This window comes from Stenella coeruleoalba (genome assembly GCF_951394435.1).
Source record: "Stenella coeruleoalba genome assembly, chromosome: 7".
Lineage (NCBI taxonomy): Eukaryota > Metazoa > Chordata > Mammalia > Artiodactyla > Delphinidae > Stenella > Stenella coeruleoalba.
Genome location: NC_137153.1, coordinates 122,830,753 through 122,850,864, shown reverse-complemented (window position 1 = coordinate 122,850,864; position 20,112 = coordinate 122,830,753). Strand labels below are relative to the sequence as shown.

At 41.4% G+C, this 20,112-nt stretch overlaps 1 protein-coding gene across 3 annotated transcripts in view; it reads right to left on the bottom strand.

The window, feature by feature from the left end:
* CACNA1B (calcium voltage-gated channel subunit alpha1 B) overlaps positions 1-20,112 on the bottom strand; it is a gene marked incomplete at its 3' end in the record, with an annotated part of 192,444 nt that overhangs the window by 61,440 nt on the left and 110,892 nt on the right. For all 3 annotated transcript variants that reach the window (XM_079927741.1, XM_079927742.1, XM_079927743.1), the window contains exon 21: positions 1,433-1,559. In XM_079927741.1, the coding sequence (XP_079783867.1) occupies positions 1,433-1,559 (127 nt within the window). The remainder of the gene's footprint in view (positions 1-1,432; positions 1,560-20,112) is intronic.

The window sequence follows — 20,112 nt, the reverse complement described above, 5'->3', positions numbered from 1 at the left end:
GGCCTCCCTGCCTCGTCTCCAGTCCTCCAACCAAAGGGCTCTGCTGAAGTGCAGTCTAACCAAGTCACCACTCACCCCCAACTGTTTACAACCTCTCAAGCTTATCAGGGCTCTCGGTGTCACCTCTGCTTCTCCACAGAACACACAACAGCGCTGTCTGCCTCTGTGCTTTTCCATGCAACTGTCGTTTGCTGTTCTGAGCCTGATATCTTTCACTTCTGGACCACTCTAAGTTCTCTCCGCCCTCCAAGAATACTGGTTCCTCCCTCTTCATCTTAACTCTTCACCCTTCAGGTTTCACCTGAGATCTCTCACCTCCTCCAGGAAGGCTCCCCTGACTCTCCCCACCTGCTCCAAGACACCAGACCTCCCTGCTTTACCGTCCACATTGTACTTATTTGACGGACACCACCCGGTCGGTGCTGGAGGCCGAGGCCTCATCTGTCTCTACCGCCATCTTACTCCAAGCCCCTAGCAGAGCAAGCTCCCCACAGACGTATGCTGAAAGGAGGAACGTGGGGAGGATGGACGACGGGGGCTGGTGGAAAGACTGCTGGATGCCCAGGGCAGAAGGGCTGGCTGCTCACGTGGGTAAAGGACAGAGCACGAGCTCCTCAGACCCTGCTGTGCTGCCCCTCTGGGCGGTGTGGTTCCGCCTTCGCTCTGCCTGCATCTCTGCCTGGTGGGCTCTCACGACCCCCCGCCACGTCTCTGTTCCAATCCCACTTCATGTCAGCAGCCCCCACCGTCTGCATCTCCAGTCCCCGCTTTGTGCTTCCTCTTAGCCCTTCCGTCCATGAACCATCTCATGTCCCCTCCCTAACGTCCTGTCTGCTGTCTGCCTCTCCACTCGCTTGTAAGCTTAAGAACAGATGGGGCCCTTGTCCGTTCCGCTCATGACCGTGTATTCCCAGCACCTAGCACGCTGTCTGGCATGTGAACATTGGCTGAGCTAATGAAGGCAGGTGGACTGATGAGTGGATGAGACTCACGGTGTAAACAGAGGGGAGAAACCGTGCACAGACACGAGTGACTGTGACGCACACCTGCGGGCTCTGCTGGAAGGCGGGCGGAGGGCAGCACATATGCACGATGGATGTAAACTGGGTGCGTGTGTGCAGAGGTAAACTAAGGCTGCAGTGGGGGTTAAGAACAAGGCCCTGGGACCAACTGCCTGGGTTCAAATCCCAGCTCCGCCACCGAGACGGACGGGCTGTGCGTCTGGACACCGGCCTTCCCTGTGGCTTCGTGTCCTCATCTGCAAAGTGAGGTGACAGTAGTGTGTGCTTTGTGGGATGCTGTGGTGCTCAATCAGGATATTAATACATGGACAGGTGCAGCTCACGCCTAGCACACACTGCTAGGTGTACACGTGGATCATGGGCCGTGGACAAGAGGACGGCACAGGACACAGGCTGCTGACGAGACTCACAGGTTGGTGGGGCTTAAGCAGAACATGGAACTGTAAGGGACGATGGGTCGGGGGCCGCTCCTCATCACGTCATCAGCTTCCACCTCCTTCTTCCCTTCTGCTTGGCTTTCCAGGTCCACGTTGCCACCTGCAAGGACACGAGGCCACCAAGTTAGGGGTGTGGCTCATAAACCCACATCACGCAGGTCTCGCCCCGGGGCGATGGACACTCTCCCAGCTCCAACCTCACAGGTCTTCGTGGACCCACCCCAGGGAAGGGCGTGCAGCGAAGAACACAGCTTCACATAAGACCCCTCCGATCACAGTCAGGCCACCACTGAGGCGAACAAAGGCAGGGCCGTGCCAGCGCTGAGGATCTGGGCCATCTGCCGCAGAGATCCAGAGACCCTTCCTCACCTCTCCCTTCCCCAGGGTCACTGGGGAAGCAGTACCAAGCCTAGCGGGCGTCCCTGGCTGCGGACTTCTCTGCTTCCCTAGGGGCCATAAATCTAGATGTTCTAAGAACACCAAAGCCGCCTTCAGCCCCAGAGACCAGGGCCAGTAGGTTCCCCCATCCCAGTGCAGGGCTCACCGTTCGAGAGAAGGCATCCCGGGCTGCCTGGTGAGAGCTCCCACTGTCGCTGCAGGGGGTTGGGGCAGGGCCAACAGGGCAGCAAGGAGAGGGGCCGGCCTGGCCTGAGCCGCTCTCCTGAACCTGCTGGTCAGGCCTGACCCGCCGCACAGGGCCCGCAGAGGACTCTGACCCAGGGAGGACGCGGGCACTGCCGTCGCCCACACACCCGCTTGGCCCTGCCTCCTCGCTCTTCATCGCCCCCCTTCCCTACGGCCCATCCTCTGCGCTATCAGCAGCCCCTCCCCCACTTGGCACCCACAAATCAAAGCCTCCAGGGTTACTTTGGCTGTGACCACTGTTTTCACGTAGACTTTGCTGTTCTGCATAGTATGTTTCTCACAACAGTGTCTCATTTTTAACTATCCTAATGTATGTTTCCATTCTTGCGGGTAATAGCTCCTGAGACCCAGGGATGCCAGGGAGGACAGTGCAGTGACTTGGAGCCAATGCCCACCTGTCCACCTCACTTTTACTTCTTGGAAGAAGCATAAAGGCAGAAATGAGGGAGGTTCCCTCCAGCATGTGTGAAGACGAAGGCTCTAAGCTTCTTCCCTGGCTGCTGGCCACCCTGAAGTCCTGCAGAGAACCGCCGGGCCAGAGAAAACAGCCTTGACCCGAACGTGAAACCACGTGCTGTGGCTGAAGCCACAGCAGCTACGATGCTTCCTAGACTGTCAGCTGCCACCACCCGGCACCATTCAATCCCGGCTGAAGGCATAAACTATAGCATCTTCTAAGAAAGCAACTGGGCAATACTTATTTAAAGTAAAAAATCTGTCTATTGATTTAATTTGTACAAAATTATCTCCTAAGGACATCAAGCATGCACACAAACATCTGTACTCACAAAGGTGTTTGCTGTAAGTTCTGTTACAGTAACAACAACAATGAAAAGTATAACCACACGAGATCGACGAAGTGTGCAGCACTTACAGGAAGCATCATACTATGAATATTAAAAATGCATACAAATAGTTTAAATGACTTATCATTAGCTTTAAAGAAGAAGCTTATGATAAGGTAAGTTAAAAAAAAAAAAGACTGCACACTTGTATATCCCAGATGGGCTCAACTACGAAAAATAACATATACAGGGAGAGAAATAACACCAAAATAACAGTAACTGTGGTGATCTCCGAAAGGCTTTCTGATAATAATCTTAATTCTCTTCACTATACTTTTAACGCTAACATTTTTTTTTCTGTGATGAGCATGTGTAACTTCTAAATTAAGAAACATTTATTATTTTAAAACCACAGCTTTTCAGACTCTTCCACAATAACAATTAAGCGAACCCAAGGACAAGTAAACTGGGAAAAAGGAACCAATATACACTGAATGAAGTATTTTTCTGCTCAAAAGAAGTGGAACAAAGATGCCAGAGCCTGGATGAAAATGTTTCTCCTGAAATAGATTTACTACCACAACAACAGCAGAAATCATCGATTAAGTCAAAACAGACCAGGAATAAAGGGAGAGGATCAAAACGAGAACTACAACAGACTGAGGAAATATCCTGTTGGAAGCTGTTTAAAAAAAAAACTAGACAGTAACAAAAATTAATTCATTGAAACAGAAGACAATCAAGCCAGATGGCCAGATATGGGGGAGGGGGGCGGATAAAGAAAGGAACAGAACGTTCACTGAAAACAACATGTGCCGGGCTGGTCCAGGTGCTTTATTCTCACAATGGCACTTACTGGCACGTATTATTACCTCCAGTTTGCAGATTAAGAAACTGAGGCTGAACGGAGGAATTACCTTGTGGGGCCATGATCGACCAAAGCTGGGGTGAGGCGGGAAAGCTGAGTGAGGCACCACGCTAAACTGCTCCCTCCAGAGGACCGAAGGGAGACCAGGCGGGTGGTGCGCTGGGCTTCCAGGAAAGCACAGGTAAGTCCTCTCTGACGAGAACATCCCTCATCTGGCCCACAGAATCCCCACCGACCAAGGCAATCATTTCCAACTTGAAGAGAACTTAAGCCTAATGTCCCAAGGCATCCAGCACGTACAAAGAATTTCTCTCCTACAGCTATGTACCATCCGTGGGAGAACTGAAAAAGCAACCAAACAATTCTTTTTCTGTAGGGCTTGATTATCAAACAAAGCCCACTTCAGAAAGGGTGGATTACGGCCAGTCATATATGAACCCCAACAAAAATCATCAGCAAACATACAAGGACCAGAAAACAAACATCACCCCCATATGAGGTGCGTGAAAGACAACAGAAACAGGTAATATATATATAACCCCCAATGGACTTCAGCTGTAAGTACCTTTAGATGAGGACTATGAAAGAACTAAACATAAATATGTAAAGAAATAAAAAAAAATGAACAAGCAATAGAAGTCTATAAAATTGACCTATGAGAGAGGCTTAAAAAGGACTCATCCTCCTACTAAAAACAACTATAAAAGCTGAAAAAAAGACATAACTGTTTAAAGGCACAGGGAACCAGCTGACACGGACAGAACCTGAGAAGCCACAGTCCTTGGGAGAAAGGAGGCACGAGGCGAGCCCTGTGCACGTGGGGCCATTTTCCCATCTTTAGAAGCAGAAAGCAACATGCCTACTGGGAGGAGGAGGAAAGACTGGAGTTTGAGGATGACAAAGTATCTGGGAATGAGGGGCGAAATCCCAGAGAGGAGAGAAGGGCAGAGAAGTGAGCCCGTCTGTCGGTCCCAATTAATTCCCCTCCAGTCACTGCTGCACAAGAGCAAGACAAGGCTGGTCTCTGCCAGAAGCAAAGGGCCCCGAGGAGGATGCAGGGCTGAAGACGTGATGGTGCAAATACAAACGGAGATTTAACTTCGCTATCATTTTGCACTCAGAGCGTTCTTGTTTTTGTTAGTGTTCTGGTTAAAGAGTTGCATATCTTGAATAATTTGCTCTTAACCTAACTTTTTCTACAAGGCCTATTATTTTCAATGCATGGCATTTTCAGAAATGCACACATAATGTTATAGCAGGAAGGTCTGTACTTCAGGAAGACAGAAAATGATATTAAAGGAAGGTCTGCAATGTAAGAAATTGGTAAGTCTATCAATAAATAAACACAGTCTCTATAAAGTTGTTGGGAAGGAAGAAATTTTCCTCTACGTTCCTACGTTCTTCTGACTGGTCTACGAATTAAACTGGCGTGAGGTTAACAGGAGAAAATCAAATTTAACTTCGTACATACGGGAACCACACATACGTGAGAGGTTCAGACAGAAGGGTAAAATGAGGTATATACACCACCTTAAGCTAAGGAATGGGATAGGAGCCTGGGGCTTCCAAGGACAGGAGGGTCATTCACTGGACAATATAAAAAAGGGCAGGTTTTTGGTAATTAGACGCTTGCCCTGCCATACAGATGGGGCCACTTAGATAACATTTATCTCTGGTAATAACTCTTCCCTGGGAAAAGTCCCCAATTTAAATTCTTCTAGGTAGTTAAGGGAGGGGCAGTTGCTTCTCTTGAACCCACAGGGACTCGACTGCCCTTAGCTCAAAATAATCCTCATGCAAAAGTGACACATTCTGGGGAGGGTTCATCCTGAATGCCTACAAAGGCAGAACAATATCTGTTTTGTGGGGAGAAAAGGACTGAAACGCTGGATGCTACCAAGGAAGCTGGGGGAAACGTGATCGCAGCTGCTGTTCTAAGGTCTTACTTAATAAAATAACTATAGATTTTGTTATGCATGCATGATAGAATTATAAGATAACCACTTTAAAAAAACAGAAAAATAATTCAGTTTATAAACTAATATAGAGGGGAAAATGTGACACGAAAGCAAATAAACAACCAATTATTCAATACTAAAAAGCAAGGAAAGGAGGAAAAAGCATAGGAAAAATGGAACAAGTGTCACAAGTCCAAGTAAACTGATAATCACAATACATGAAAGCCGAAGGAACCTGGCTACTGACTGACGCAGATCACCCAGATGGCGTTTTGAAAAATACAGTTATATGCAGTTCCCAGGAGACAAGCCTAAAATCAAGGCCACGTAAAGGCTGGAAGTCAAAAGACGGGAAAAGATGCACTTGGCAAACGTTCATTAAAAAAACAAAATAAAACAAAACTCAGGTATATATTCACATCAGAAAAATACAATATACGAAAAAATCATTATTAGAGTTAAAGTGGGTCAGCAGAAGATGACAAAAAGTTCAGCTCCAGTAAGACACAGCAATTTTAAATATACATAAAGTGGCTTAAAATATAGAAAGCAAACATATATTTTAACATAAGCTTTTTTTTTGAAAAAAGGAATAAATAAAAGAAAAAGCCTAACAAAAGAGATTCAGAAACACATAGTTCTATTTTAGAAACATACACGATAGTACTTGGTCATCTGTTAGCATGTTTCCTATACTGAACTGCATGTTTCAAACTATTCAAAATAACTGCATTAAATACAGAAACTTAAACACACACACACACACACACACACACACACACGTACACACACACACACACAGCAAGAGCTGACAGATCTACAGAAAGAGATTTCAATGCACAATGTCTTAATTATCGATGGGTCCGTGTGGCAAAATATTAGTGAATATATAGAATATTTAGCAACACAACTAACACACTTGATTTAGCAAATATAACAAGCCAAGTGTTCCCCAAATTAGAGGAAACATATGCCTCTTAAGCATACATAAAGCATTTACAAAAAAAAAACATTTACAGAAGTCGACCATATGCTAAGCCATAAAGCAGTCGTAAATCTCTCGTCTCAAAGAAGACCCTCATGCAGGTCATGTCCTCTAATTACAGTACAATTAAGTTGCAATTTAAGGCAGTAATCAGAAACCAAAAGATTAATTAAGATTTAAATTTTACAATTGGAAATTGAAAAACAGATGTTAAATAGTTCATGGGTCAAAACATTTTATATCACAGGCAGTATAAATGTGTCTACATAGAAAACAGCAGAAAAATTATTTAGAATAAGAGAGTCTGTTTGGCAACTCTGGCTGGACACAAAACTCAAGGACAAAAATTGCTTGCATTTCTACATGCTAGGGGCAAAGCATTTTAAAATACAATTTTTTTAAACAATACTTTTAGAAAAACAGAATAAGTAAAAAGACAAAAGAAGGAATTTGGGGCAGTGAAACTACTCTGTATGATACTGTAATGACACAGGTCATTATACATTTGCCCAAACCTTTAAAAGGTACAGCACCAAGAGTGAGCCCTACTGTAAACCTTGGACTCTGGGTGAGAACAGTGGCTCATGGAGGCCCACTGACCGTAACAAATGGACCACTGGGTGGGGGAGGCCGACGGTGCAGGCGCAGGGAGTGTACGGCAAGTCTCTGTGCTTTCCATTTAATTTTACTTTGAACCTAAAACTGCTCTAAAAAAAAAAAAAGACAAAAATACAAATGTTTCAGGGTAACAGAAAAGAGATACAAATATAAAACTTAAGTAGTTAGGTAAAAATCCTATAATCTTACATTTGAATTACAAATGCCAAAAGAATACATGGTATATTCTTCTTTTTTAAAAAGAAAAAAAAGTCCTAAAAAGCCTGAAAGCAGTAAAAATCTAGTAGCAATGACCACATTGGTAAATAATACCGTTTCTCACCAAAGGAACCACAGCCTCTCAGATCAGGCTCTACAGAAGCAGACCATGAGATGAGGGTCCACGTGCAAGTGACTGATCAAGGACGGACTCCCAGAAGGAACCGGAAGGGAGAAAGAAGGCAGACCAGGGCAGCGAAGGAGGCCCAAGCAGGGCGCAGCTTCAGATAAAGTCCTGCAACAGCGTCAGCTGCTCCTTCGGGGGACCCTGGGGTCTGAACTAAGCCTCAAAGTTGTCAGACCTGAAGCCAGAGGGTCGGGCTTTCACCTCCCGCACTCCTTTGCCTGGTGAGGGCCACCTGGGGGCGTCAACCCTCAGGGACTTCCACCTTCCATCCCCCACGTGTTGGGAAGCACCTCTAGTGGTCAAGGGCAGCTCTCCAAAGAGGAGCTGAGGTGAGGCCACTGGAGGCAAAAGGACCCTGAAGGAAGCGAAGGGAGATCTGGAAAAACAGCAGGTGTCCAGGACACAGGTCTCCTTGGAGAAATGGCCGATTCTAGGTCTGGGCAGGAAAGGCACACAATGATCCTGGAATGTTTTGTCACAGATGAAAGCAGACAGCTGTCGAAGACAACAGGCTGTGAGAAGGTAAAAAGGCCAACTTTAAGGGGCTCCCACTATCCAGAGACAGGACAATTTGAGCATCAGAGCTAACAGTGAGTCCAAAGGACTGAAACACACCAAACAGGTTAAAATCCGAAGATTCATGACAATAATTTTGTTAAAGCTCTCGATGACTGGATTTGGAGTTCCTAGTGCACCAACTCGCTCTTTTGAAAGCTCATATGTAAAGGGACGGAATTAAGCATGTATCTTGCTAATACAAATACAAACTGTATTTCAGGGTAACCAAAGAGTTGATGAGGGAAGTTCTTCTGTACAGAAAATGTCAGAATAACTAATGCAGAGAACATGATAGAATTATAAATTCACAACTGTGCAATGCCAAATAAAATCACAGATCTGGGCGACCATCATCGGTGCCTACTAGATCATTAGGGGAAAGGCTGGTGGAGAACCTTCCAGTGGGTGGATCGGGCTCTACCCACCGATCCATCTTAACACTGCCCAAAGGAAAACACTAGATGGTATGTGGCTCCGGATGGAACGTGAGACGAAGCACACAGCCAGCCACCCATGAAGCTTCCCCAAAGAGTTTAACCTGATCACAGTCAAGATCTGCAGTTCACAAACAAGGGCGATTTTGCCTCCTAGGGATACCTGGCAATGCCTGGAGACTTTCTTTTTTTTTTTGGCTGTCACAACTACAGGGTACTGCTGGCATCTAGAGGGGAAAGGTCAGGGATGCTGCTAAACATCTTAAAACGCACAAGACAGCCACCACCAACAAAATTTCAATAGTGCCAAGGTTCAGACGGCCTGTTTTAGGATCTAAATATCAGTTAGCAGGAGACACTGAGGACAGAGAAATGTGTTAAATGACACCACGATGCAATCAACCCAATCCAGAATGGTTCACAGTTTCTTCAACAAATAAATGGCAGGCAGAAAACAGTCACGGAGTAAAACAGACATAAACAGATGAAGCTAAGTCAAATGAGCAAACCTTGTTTGGATCCTGATTCAAACAGATCAATCGTAAAGTTATTTTTGAGATAACTGGTAAAACTTGAACTTGGGATAGGTATTAGATAACACTAAGACATTATTATAAACTTTGCTAGGTGTAATAATGCTATTGTAGTTGTTAAATCCTTAATTGTTAGAGATGCTTACAGACACAGTTAAACCTAAAGTGATTAAAAGGAAAAAAAGTGAAACATGATTGGCAAAATGTGGATAATTGCTTTGAGGGTGAGTGGCAGCAAATAGGGGTTCATTATACTTGTGTCTCTATTTAACACTGTTTCGATTTTCCCTAATAAAAAGGTTTTTATGTAAGCAGCCATAGAGAGAAGAGAGAGCCACACAATGGAAGCATTTGCACTAATGATTAGCTTCTCTACAGAAACAACAGGAGGGAGAAGACAGTGGAATAGTCTCAAAACACAGACAGGAAATAACTAACCAACTAGAATTCCACACAAATTGAAACTACTTTCACAAACAATGGCAAAAAGATTTTTCAGGCAAATTGAGAGAATTTACCACCATCAAACCTCAGTAAAAGAAATTAGAAAAGATGTTCTTCATGCAGAAGGGAAAAAAAGCCAAATGGATGATCTGAAATACAAGGGGTGATCAAATACAAGAAAAAAAAGTGGAATGAACAGGAAAAAAATTTTTAAACCAATAAAGAAACCTTTGCCATTTGGAAATTCAAAACTGTACTTACGAATGACTAATGGATCAAATTAGAAATCATAATGAAACCTGGAAAAGATTTAGAACTAAAAAATATGACATTTCATAACTTGCAACATAAAACTAAAATAATTCTTAGAGTCAAAGTTAAAGCCTTCAACACCCTAGCAAAGTAGAAAGCCTTGTGTCAGAGCTGAGTATTCAACTAATAAATGGGGAAAGAGATTACAATAAGAAAGCAGAAGAAAAGAAACAATAAATAAGAACATGAGGACTTCCCTGGTGTCACAGTGGTTAAGAATCTGCCTGCTAACGCAGGGGACACGGGTTTGATCCCTGGTCTGGGAAGACCCCATATGCCGTGGAGCAACTAAGCCTGTGCGCCACAACTACTGAGCCTGTGCTCTAGAGCCCTTGAGTCACAACTACTGTGCCTGCGTGCCACAACTACTGAAGCCCACCTGCCCTAGAGCCCGCAGGCCACAACTACTGAACCCACGTGCTGCAACTACTGAGCCAGTGTGCTGCAACTACTGAAGCCCACGCACCCAGGGCCCGTGCTCCACAACAAGAGAAGCCACTGCAATGGGAAGCCCACGCACCGCAACAAAGAGTAGCCCGCACTTGCCGCAACTAGAGAAAGCCCGTCTGCAGCATCGAAGACCCAACGCAGCCAAAGAAAAAAGAACTAATGAAACAGAAAACGATATGATAGAGAAGCTCAAGAAGGCCAAAGTTGAGACTTTAGTAGCCTATTAAAACGGACAGAACTTTAGGGGGAAAAAAAGGGTTTATCAAGGGAAGGAAGAAGGGAGCGAGGGAGGAAGGGAAGGACGGAAAGAAGAAAAGAAGGAAGGAAGGAAATTAAAAATGTAATGTGGCCATAACTACAAATCCAGCAGAAACTAAAAAGATGAGAGGCTGGTTCCCATGGACAACAGCAGTACCCACACTCAGGTTTCTCCCCACGTGCTCCATAACCCATGCGGTCGATAAGGAGAGGCGACAAAGTCAACCACAGTCCATGCCCTCAGCATCTGGGAGACAAGAAAACTACACCCTTGAATTACCACGTAAGTGGGAAAACAAACCTCAGACCTGCAGAATCAGGCAGGGATTGTGTGCAGAAGGGAGAGTGAGGAGGGTCCTAGCCGTGCTGGAACACAGACAACATCAACTCATTCATCCACAGGAGAGAAGCTCCCCACCCCCGCCATCCCCCGCCAAGCAGGGAAACACTGAGAACAGGTTTGAGGCCTGCTAGGTCAGGGCGTTGCTTCTGGGGGCTTGAAAGCAGAGGCTTGGAAAGTACAAGGCACTGGAGATGGCAACTTGGGGAAGACAATGAGAGACGCGACTTCAGCGGCTCAGTGATGTAGGGAAGGAAGAAACAAGTGTCTGAGGTCCAGGGTCCTCCAGAGATAGGATTTTATCACAGAATTAGAACTAGACAAACACTCCCCACTAGGTACCACTGAAAAAGAAACGGGGTTTCACTGTACTAAATAAGAGGGTGTTCTTGAACTAGAAACCAAGTAAGCTGCCCAAACCCCTCCCCTACTCTTCACAAAATCACATGTAATTTTTGGTCCAGGAGACTGTAACATACTTCCTCATTATCAGAAAAATGAACCCAACAACCATACAAAGCTTCTACATAAGAACACAGAAAGGAAGGATGAAAACCTTTCAGGTAATAAAAATTCTCCACAAAAAAACAGCTGCAAAGGAGGAAAACTGTCACATAACTTTCCAACATGAATTAAATATAATTAAACAAACAGCTGTTGATAAGGAAAAAACAGCACAAAATCAGATTCAAAATAAAAATGTATGGACAACTAGGCGATGTGAGATGAGAGCTGACCAAACTTAGGAGAGAAATTGAGGAAAAAGACAAAAATATCTGAGAAATAAAGTTAAAGAGAAAAAATCATCTTGGAAATCACAAGACAACAGATAAGTCCAAGGGAAAGTAGATATGACTGAAATTATAGCAAGGGAAAAAGAATTTAGGAGTGAAATGAAGAGTGAGTTTTCAGAAGGGTAACAGAGAAATCCATACAGAAGATAGGCAAAGGAGACTTAACACGTGTATAACTGGAATGTCTGAAAAACAAAAATTAAACAATGTAATAGAACTAACATTTAAAACTGTAATCCCAGAAATTTTTCCTGAAATGACATAACACCTATCAATTGACTTTTGACAAAAGAACCAAAGTAATTCCATGGAAAAAGACAGCGTTTTCAACAAACAGTAATGGAACAAATGGACATCAGTGGTGGTGGGGGAGTGGATAATGAGAACCTCAACCCTTACCTCATGCCATATATAAAAATTAACTCAAGACTTCAGCTTCTGAAAAGATGGAATAGAGGTACTTTCTTCCATTCATCCTTCTAAGCACAACTAAAAACCCTGGACATCATACATAAGGCCAACCTAAGAAGATTCCGAAAGGTGGAGAAAAGAAGGCAGATTTGCTGGTATCTTGGAAACTGAGGAACAACACAACAACAGGTTTTGTTTCTGGGTTTTTTTTTTATGCCTCATATATCCTTGGTGCTGGAGAAGCCAGCAACCCAGAATGCCAACAGGAAAGATTTTTAAAGGCCAGCTCTCCCTAGTGACAGGACCAGGAAAGGTAGAGCCTAACCAGATGGGAAATTTATAGCCAATAACCACTCTACTAACACCTCAGAAAAAAACCACAGCCCTACTTCCACTCATATGAGCAGAGGCCAAGTGGGGAGCCTAGACCTCCACCCTCACCAGTCTGTAATGAGGCACCCAAAGCCCCTGCTGAGGTGGTATCAGAGAGAGCCAAGTGAGTGCAGGAACTTTCATACCCACCCTGTGGTAATAGCAAGACTCCCAACCCATACAATATCAGAAAAGATTACATGGGTAGCCTGGACTTCGATTCTTACCCAGAGGTAAGGAGGCATCCCCTTCCCTGTATCTGCTAGAGTGAATCTTAGTGGAAAGTCGGGACTTTTACCACCACCCAGAGGTAATGAGGTCAACCCTTACTGCGTCAATGCAGGCATGTAGGGAACAGTAACAAGGATTCCCCTCTCTCCCAGACAAGACGGTATCAGTGGAGGCCCAGCGGGGAGCTAGAATTCCCAGCGGGGACAAGGAACCCACTCCCACTGGGTGTCAATGGAGGGCAAGTGAGGAACCTGTATTTCACCCCGATTTGTCAATAATGAGGCAGCTCCCCAACCCTCCTCCTGTTGGTGTGTTGTCACAGCAGACCAGCAAAAACAGAAGACTTAAATAAGACTCAGAGGCTCATAACATAATATCAAAATGTTTAGGTTTCAATCAAAAATCACTTGTCATACCAAGAACCAGGAAAAACTCAATTTGAATGAGAAAAGACACCAAGATAATACAGATGTTAGAATTATCTGACGATGATTTTAAAGTGCCCATCATAAAAATGCTTCAACAGATGATTAAAAACACATTTGAAACAAATGAGAAAAAAATGCAAAGAAAAAGAAGATATAAAGAACCAAACATAAATTTTAGAACTGAAAAATACAATAACTGAAATTAAAAACTTAATAGATGGGCTCAACAGCAGAATGGAGGGCACAGAGGAAAGAATTAGTGAACTGGAAGACAGAACAATAGAAATTACTCGATCTGAACAACAGAGAGAAAACAGACTGAAAAAAGTAAACAGAGCCTCAGGGACCTTCGGGACTATAACGAAAGATCTACCATTCATGTCAACAGAGTCCTGGAAAGAAAAGAGAAAGAGGGCAGAGCTGAAGACGCAGTCAAAGACATAATGGATGAAAATTTTCCAAAATTGGCAAAAAGACATAAACCTACAAATTCAAGAAGCTGAGTGAACCCCAAACAGGATAAACCTAAAGAAACTCATGCCAAAATACATCATAATCAAACTTCTGAAATATAAAGACAAAGAAAAAATCTTGAAAGCAGCGAGAGAGAAACAACATCTTACCTATAGGAAGAAAACAATTCGAATGACAGTGGATTTCTCATCAGAAACCATGGAGGTCAGAAGGATGAGGCACACGTTTTTTCAAGTGCTGAAAAAAAAAGAACTGTCAACCCAGAATTCTATACCCAGTGAAAATATCCTTCAGGAATGAAAGGAAAATCAAGACATTCTCAGATGAAGGAAAACTAAGAGAATTTGTCACCTTCAGACCTACCCTAAAAGAATGGCCAAGGAAGGTCCTCCAAACAGAAAGTTATGGAAGAAGAAATATTAGAATATCAGGAAGGAAGAAACAAAGAACAATAGAAAGAGTAAAAATACAACACACTTTCCTTCTCCTCTTGAGTTTTCTGAATTACATTTTACAGTTGAAGCAAAAATTATAACACACAATGATGTGCTTCTAAATATATGCAGAGGAAACGTTTAATTATTTTATACATGTGGAGGAAAAAGAGAGGTAAAGTTTCTATACTTTACTCCAACTGGTAAAATGACAACCCTAGTAGACTGAGACAAGTTATATATATGTAATACCTAGAGGAGCCATTAAAAAACCAATACAAAGAGATACACTCAAAAATACTATAGATAAATCAAAGTGGAATTCTAAAATATAAACAAGTAACCCACAGGAATGCAGGAAAAAGAAACCAGAAAAATAAAAAATAGAAAGAATAGGGGGACTTCCCTGGCAGTCCAGTGGTTAAGACTCCACGCTTCCAACGCAGGGGGCGTGGGTCTGATCCCTGGCTGGGGAACTGAGATCCCATATGCTGTGCGGTGCAGCCAAAAAATAAAAAATAGAAAAAACAGACAATAGGAAAAATAAAACAGAATATGTAAGCCATAATATGTAATTACATTAAACATAAATTGTCTAAATATGCAAAAAAAAAAGAACTGACAGAATGGATGAAAAACATGACCCAAAGATATGCTGTCTACAAGAAACTAGCTTAAAATATACCTACATAGCTAGTTTAAAAGTAAAAAGATATACATCTTATAGGCAAATATTAATTTAAAAAATTAAGAAAAACAAGGGTGGGTATATTTATATCAGATAAAGTAAACATCAAAGCAAAGAAATTTATCAGGTATAAGGGACACATTACACAATGATAAAAGGGGCAATCTCTCAAGAAGACAGAATTCTAAATGTGTGTGTTCTCAGCAACAGAGCTGAAAAGCACGTAAAGCAAAACCAGACGGAACTGGAAGAAACAGGTCTGGATAGGGGTTTAAGAAGCACATTTATGGTTGGGTACTGGAACATCTCTTTCCCGACAATCGATAGATCTAGACAGAAAACCAGCATGCACACAGAACTCCACAGCATCCAACAGGATCTAACTTATACTTACAGAATACTCCACCCAGCAACAGCAGTATACACATTCCTTTCAAGCACACCCAGAACACATACCAAGAAACGCCACCTCCTGGGCTAGTAAACAAACCTTAACAGATTTAAAAGAACTGAAATCACACAGAGTGTGTTCACTGACCACAAAATAATCAAACTAGACACCGAACAGAAAGATGACAGGAAAATCTCCAAACACTTGGAAACTAAATAACACATTTCTAAATAACCCATGAGTCAAAGAGCAAGTCTCAAGGGAAATTTTTAAAACAAAACTGAATGAAAATGATAAGATAACATATCAAAATCTGTGGGACACAGCTAAAGCAGTACTAAGAAGAAAATTTATAGCACTAAATGCTTACCTTAGAAAAGAGGAAAAGACTTAATCTAAGCTCCCATCTCAGGAAACTAAAAAAGAGCAAAATAAACCCGAAGCAAACAGAGAGAAGAAAATAATAAAGAGCAGAAATCAAACGCAATTGGAAACAGAAAAACAATAGAGAAAATCAATGAAACAAGAATGCGTTTCTTTGAAAAGATCAACGAGAGTTAACAAATTTCTAGTAAGACTGACAAAAAAGAGACAAGACACAAAGCACCAATATCAAGAATGAGACAGGGGCAGTCACTACAGATCATGAAGACATCAAAAGATAATAAGGGAATACTACAAACAACTATACACACATAAATTTGACAAAGGAAACAGGCCAATTCCTTCAAAAGCACAAACTAATGCAACTCACCCAGTATGATTACATAACATAGCCCTATTAAGGCTAATTTTTAAATTCCAAAAAAGAAATGTTTCATTGGCAAATTCTGTCCAACATTTAAAGAATTAACACCAATTCTACACAGTCTCCTCCAAAAAACATAATAAGAAACACTATCCAATTCAGTTTATGAATTTAGTATTATTCTGACACCAAAACCAGACAAAGAGTACAAAAAAGAAAACCGTAGCGCAATATCCCTCATGAATACAGAGGCAAAACTCTCTAACAAAATATTATCAAACAGAATTCAGGGCTTCCCTGCTGGCCCAGTGGTTGAGAGTCCGCCTGCCGATGCAGGGGACGCGGGTTCGTGCCCCGGTCCGGGAGGATCCCACATGCCGCGGAGCGGCTGGGCCCGTGAGCCATGGCCGCTGAGCCTGCGCGTCCAGAGCCTGTGCTCCGCGACGGGAGAGGCCACGACAGTGAGAGGCCCGCGTACCGCAAAAAACAAACAAACAAACAAACAACAACAACAAAAAACAACAAAAAAAACCAGAATTCAGCAATATATAAAGATAATTATACACAATGACCAGCAGAGTTTGTCCCAGGGATGCAAGGCAGGTCAATATTTGAAAATCACTCAATGTGTAAACTACCATGTTACAGAAGAAAAACCACATAATCATATCAATTGAGGCAGAAAATCTGATAAAATTCAACACTCATTTAATATAAAAACTTAGAAAAAAAAAGTGACAGAGGGGAATTTCCTCAACTTGATAAAGAACATCTTAAAAAAAAACCAAACAAACCCCAAAACAGCTAACATCATACTTAATGGTGAAAGACTGAGCGCTCCCTTCTCCCACAAGATGGGAACAAGGGAAGAACGTCAGTTCTCACCGCTGCTATCCGACACTGTACTGGAAGTCACGGCACCACAAGGGAAGAAGGGAAATAGAAGGCATACATATCAGAAAGTAAAAAATGAAACTGTTCACTTGCAGAGCACTTGATTCTCTATATACTACATCCCAAGGAATCTACAAACACTGAGGGAAAATACAAACCAAAATTGCATAATTCCTTTAAAATCTGGTGAAAATGAGAACACCAAATATCAGAATCTATAGGCTACAATTAAATTAGCAATCAGAGGAAAATTCAGAGCCTTAAATAATCATATAATAAAGACTAAAATAAACTTAAGTCTCCAACTAAAGAAGCTAGAAAAGGAATGACAAAGTCAAACAAAAAAAGGCAGAAGGAGGTACATAAGGAAAATAAAATTGGAAAAAGAATGATTTTTAAAGAAAACCATAGTAGAACTAACAAAGATGCTGGTTCTTTTTATAAAAATCCACAAATTGTATAAACTTCTAACTAATTTAATCAAGAACATAAGGGGGAAACACAAAATATACAGGATAAAAAATAAGAAGGGGGAAGAAAACAGTGAGCAAATTGTTTTAACAACGTAAGCCACTTCTTTGCATAGCTCTTATGTACATAAATGGGAAAACCTAGATCAAATGGATCAATACAGTTTACCAAGCTGATCTGAGGAGATAAGAACGTTTAAACAGACCAATATCCATACAGAAACAGATAAATTATCAAAGAACTATCCTAACAACAACAACAAAAACCAAACCCAGATGATTTATTTCACAACGGAACTCTACCAAATCTTTAAAGACCAAGTAATCCTAATGCTACTTAAACTACCCCAGAAAAGGAAAAGAAGCAAACGTCCTAATTCTTTTTATGGATCAATAATAGGTACACCCTACAGAACATCTCCTCAGGTAAAATTTCTCAACAGAGCACCTCCTAGTTTTATAATAAATACTCAACAGAGCACCTCTTAGTTTTATAATAAATACTCAACAGAGCACCTCTTAGTTTTATAATACTCACACTTCAGGAGAATACATGTATCTCTCATTACAACGTTGTTGAGGCTTTCTTGACTGTTGTTTATGCAGGAAAAATGTATACATCCCCAAAACTCAAAACACTGAAAACTGTCAGGCAAGATTCCAAAGTCAGTTGGTTAGCTATCAGAATCATGTGTCGATGTTTTTGAAAAGTGCAAGTTTCACTGAAGGAGGTGTCCAAAGCAATTGCTTGTTAACAGCTATTTTAACTGCGGTGATCAGGAAACAATGTATTAAGTGTTTTCTGTGACTAACTGTGCTTTAGTTCTGTTTTAAGAAATTGGTTGGGGATTTTGAGTACAACTAATTATAATACATTATAATTTGTACAGTACATTACAATTTTTCCCATCTAAAATAATGGGAAATGGGACTCCCACTACAACATGTGATTTTCAGAAATGGATTAATGAAGTTAAGCAAGAGGTAACTATATAACATTAATATCTAAACCTTATGACACTTGAACATAATGTAAGAAAGCTACAGAACACATCTCAATATCCTAAAATACATCTCAATCCAAAAATCCTCCATAAAGTATCAATATTATCAGACAGAATCCAGCATCACATTAAAAAATAAATATGATAACCTAGTGGGGTTTATTCTAAGATTGCAAAGATAGTTCAAGATCTGAAAACTTATTAGTATAAATTCCCATATTTCAGGGGAAAATATATGATCTCTGTGGATGCCGAAAAGACCTTCAACAAAATTCAGCATCTATTCCAGATAAAAAAATACTTACTGAAAAAGAAATTAATGAACACTATAACATGATCTTATACACACACAGACACACACCTCTCAAGCCCAAAACCAGAATCTTACTTAGTGTAGGCAGAAGCAAGGTAAGGGTACCTAGTAACTCCAATGTTAGTATATTAGCTGGTGAAATCAGGCAAAAGAAAGAAAGAAAGGAAGAAAGGACGAAAGAAGGAAGGAAGGAGGGAGGGAAGGAAGGAAGGAGAGAGAGAGGAAGGAAGGAAGGAAGGAAGACCTAATATTTGGAAAGGAATAGTTACAACTGTATTTGCAAAATTTTGCATAATGTACTTGGGAAAAAACAAAGAGAATCAATGCTAAAACTAAAGAACAATCTGAAGATACAGAAAAGTAGTAGGATACAAAATTAACATATAAAAGTCAATAGCCTAGATTTCTGCTCCTAGCAGAAGTCATACCAGGGACCAAATTAACCCTCCCACCGGTAACAATCAAAAACACCAGACATTAAGAAAATGAAAAGACAAGCCACCAACTGGGAGAAAATATTTGCAAATCACATATCTGACAAAAGTCTTTATCAAAATTATACAAAGGACTCTAAAAATTCAACAATTAGAAAACAACAACCCAATTTAAAAGTGGGCAAAATGTCTGTTTTCAGACCACAGTGAACTAAACTAAATAACAGAAAGATAAATCTCAAAATATGTAAAGCTCAAACCACACACTTCTAGATAACATACGGGTCAAAGAAGAAATTTCAAGAGAAATTTTTAAATATTTTTAACTAAATGAAAATGAAAACACAACTTATCCAAGTTTGTTGGATGCAGCAAAAGCAACACTTAGAAGGAAATTTATAGCATTGAATGCATAAATTAGAAAAGAAGAAAGACCCAAAATCAATAATCTAAGCTTCCACCTTAGGAAGAGAAAAAAGAGCAACTTAAATCCAAAGTAAGCAGAAGAAAAGAAATCGTGAGAATTAAAGCAGAAATCAATGAAACTGAAAAAGCAAATCAACAGAGAAGATCAATGAAACCAAAAGTTGGTTCCTTGAAAAGATTAGTAAAATTGATAAGCCTCTAGCCAGGCTAACTAAGATAAATGAGGGGAAACACAGATTCCTAATATCAGAAATAAAAAAGGAGACATCACTACTGATCCCATGGACATTAAAAGGATAATAAATTAATACTATGAACAACTCTATGCCCACAAATGTGATAAACTACTTGAAATGGACCAATTCCTTGGAAGGACGCAATCTGCTGATATTCAAGAAGAAACAGATAATCTAAATAGGTTTATATCTATTCCTTCTAAATAGGTTTATACCTATTAAAGAGATTGAATCAATAATCGACTACCTTCTAAAACAGAAAACACCAGGCCCAGATGGGTTCACCGGTGAATGCTACCATATATTTAAGAAAGAAATCATACCCATTCTCT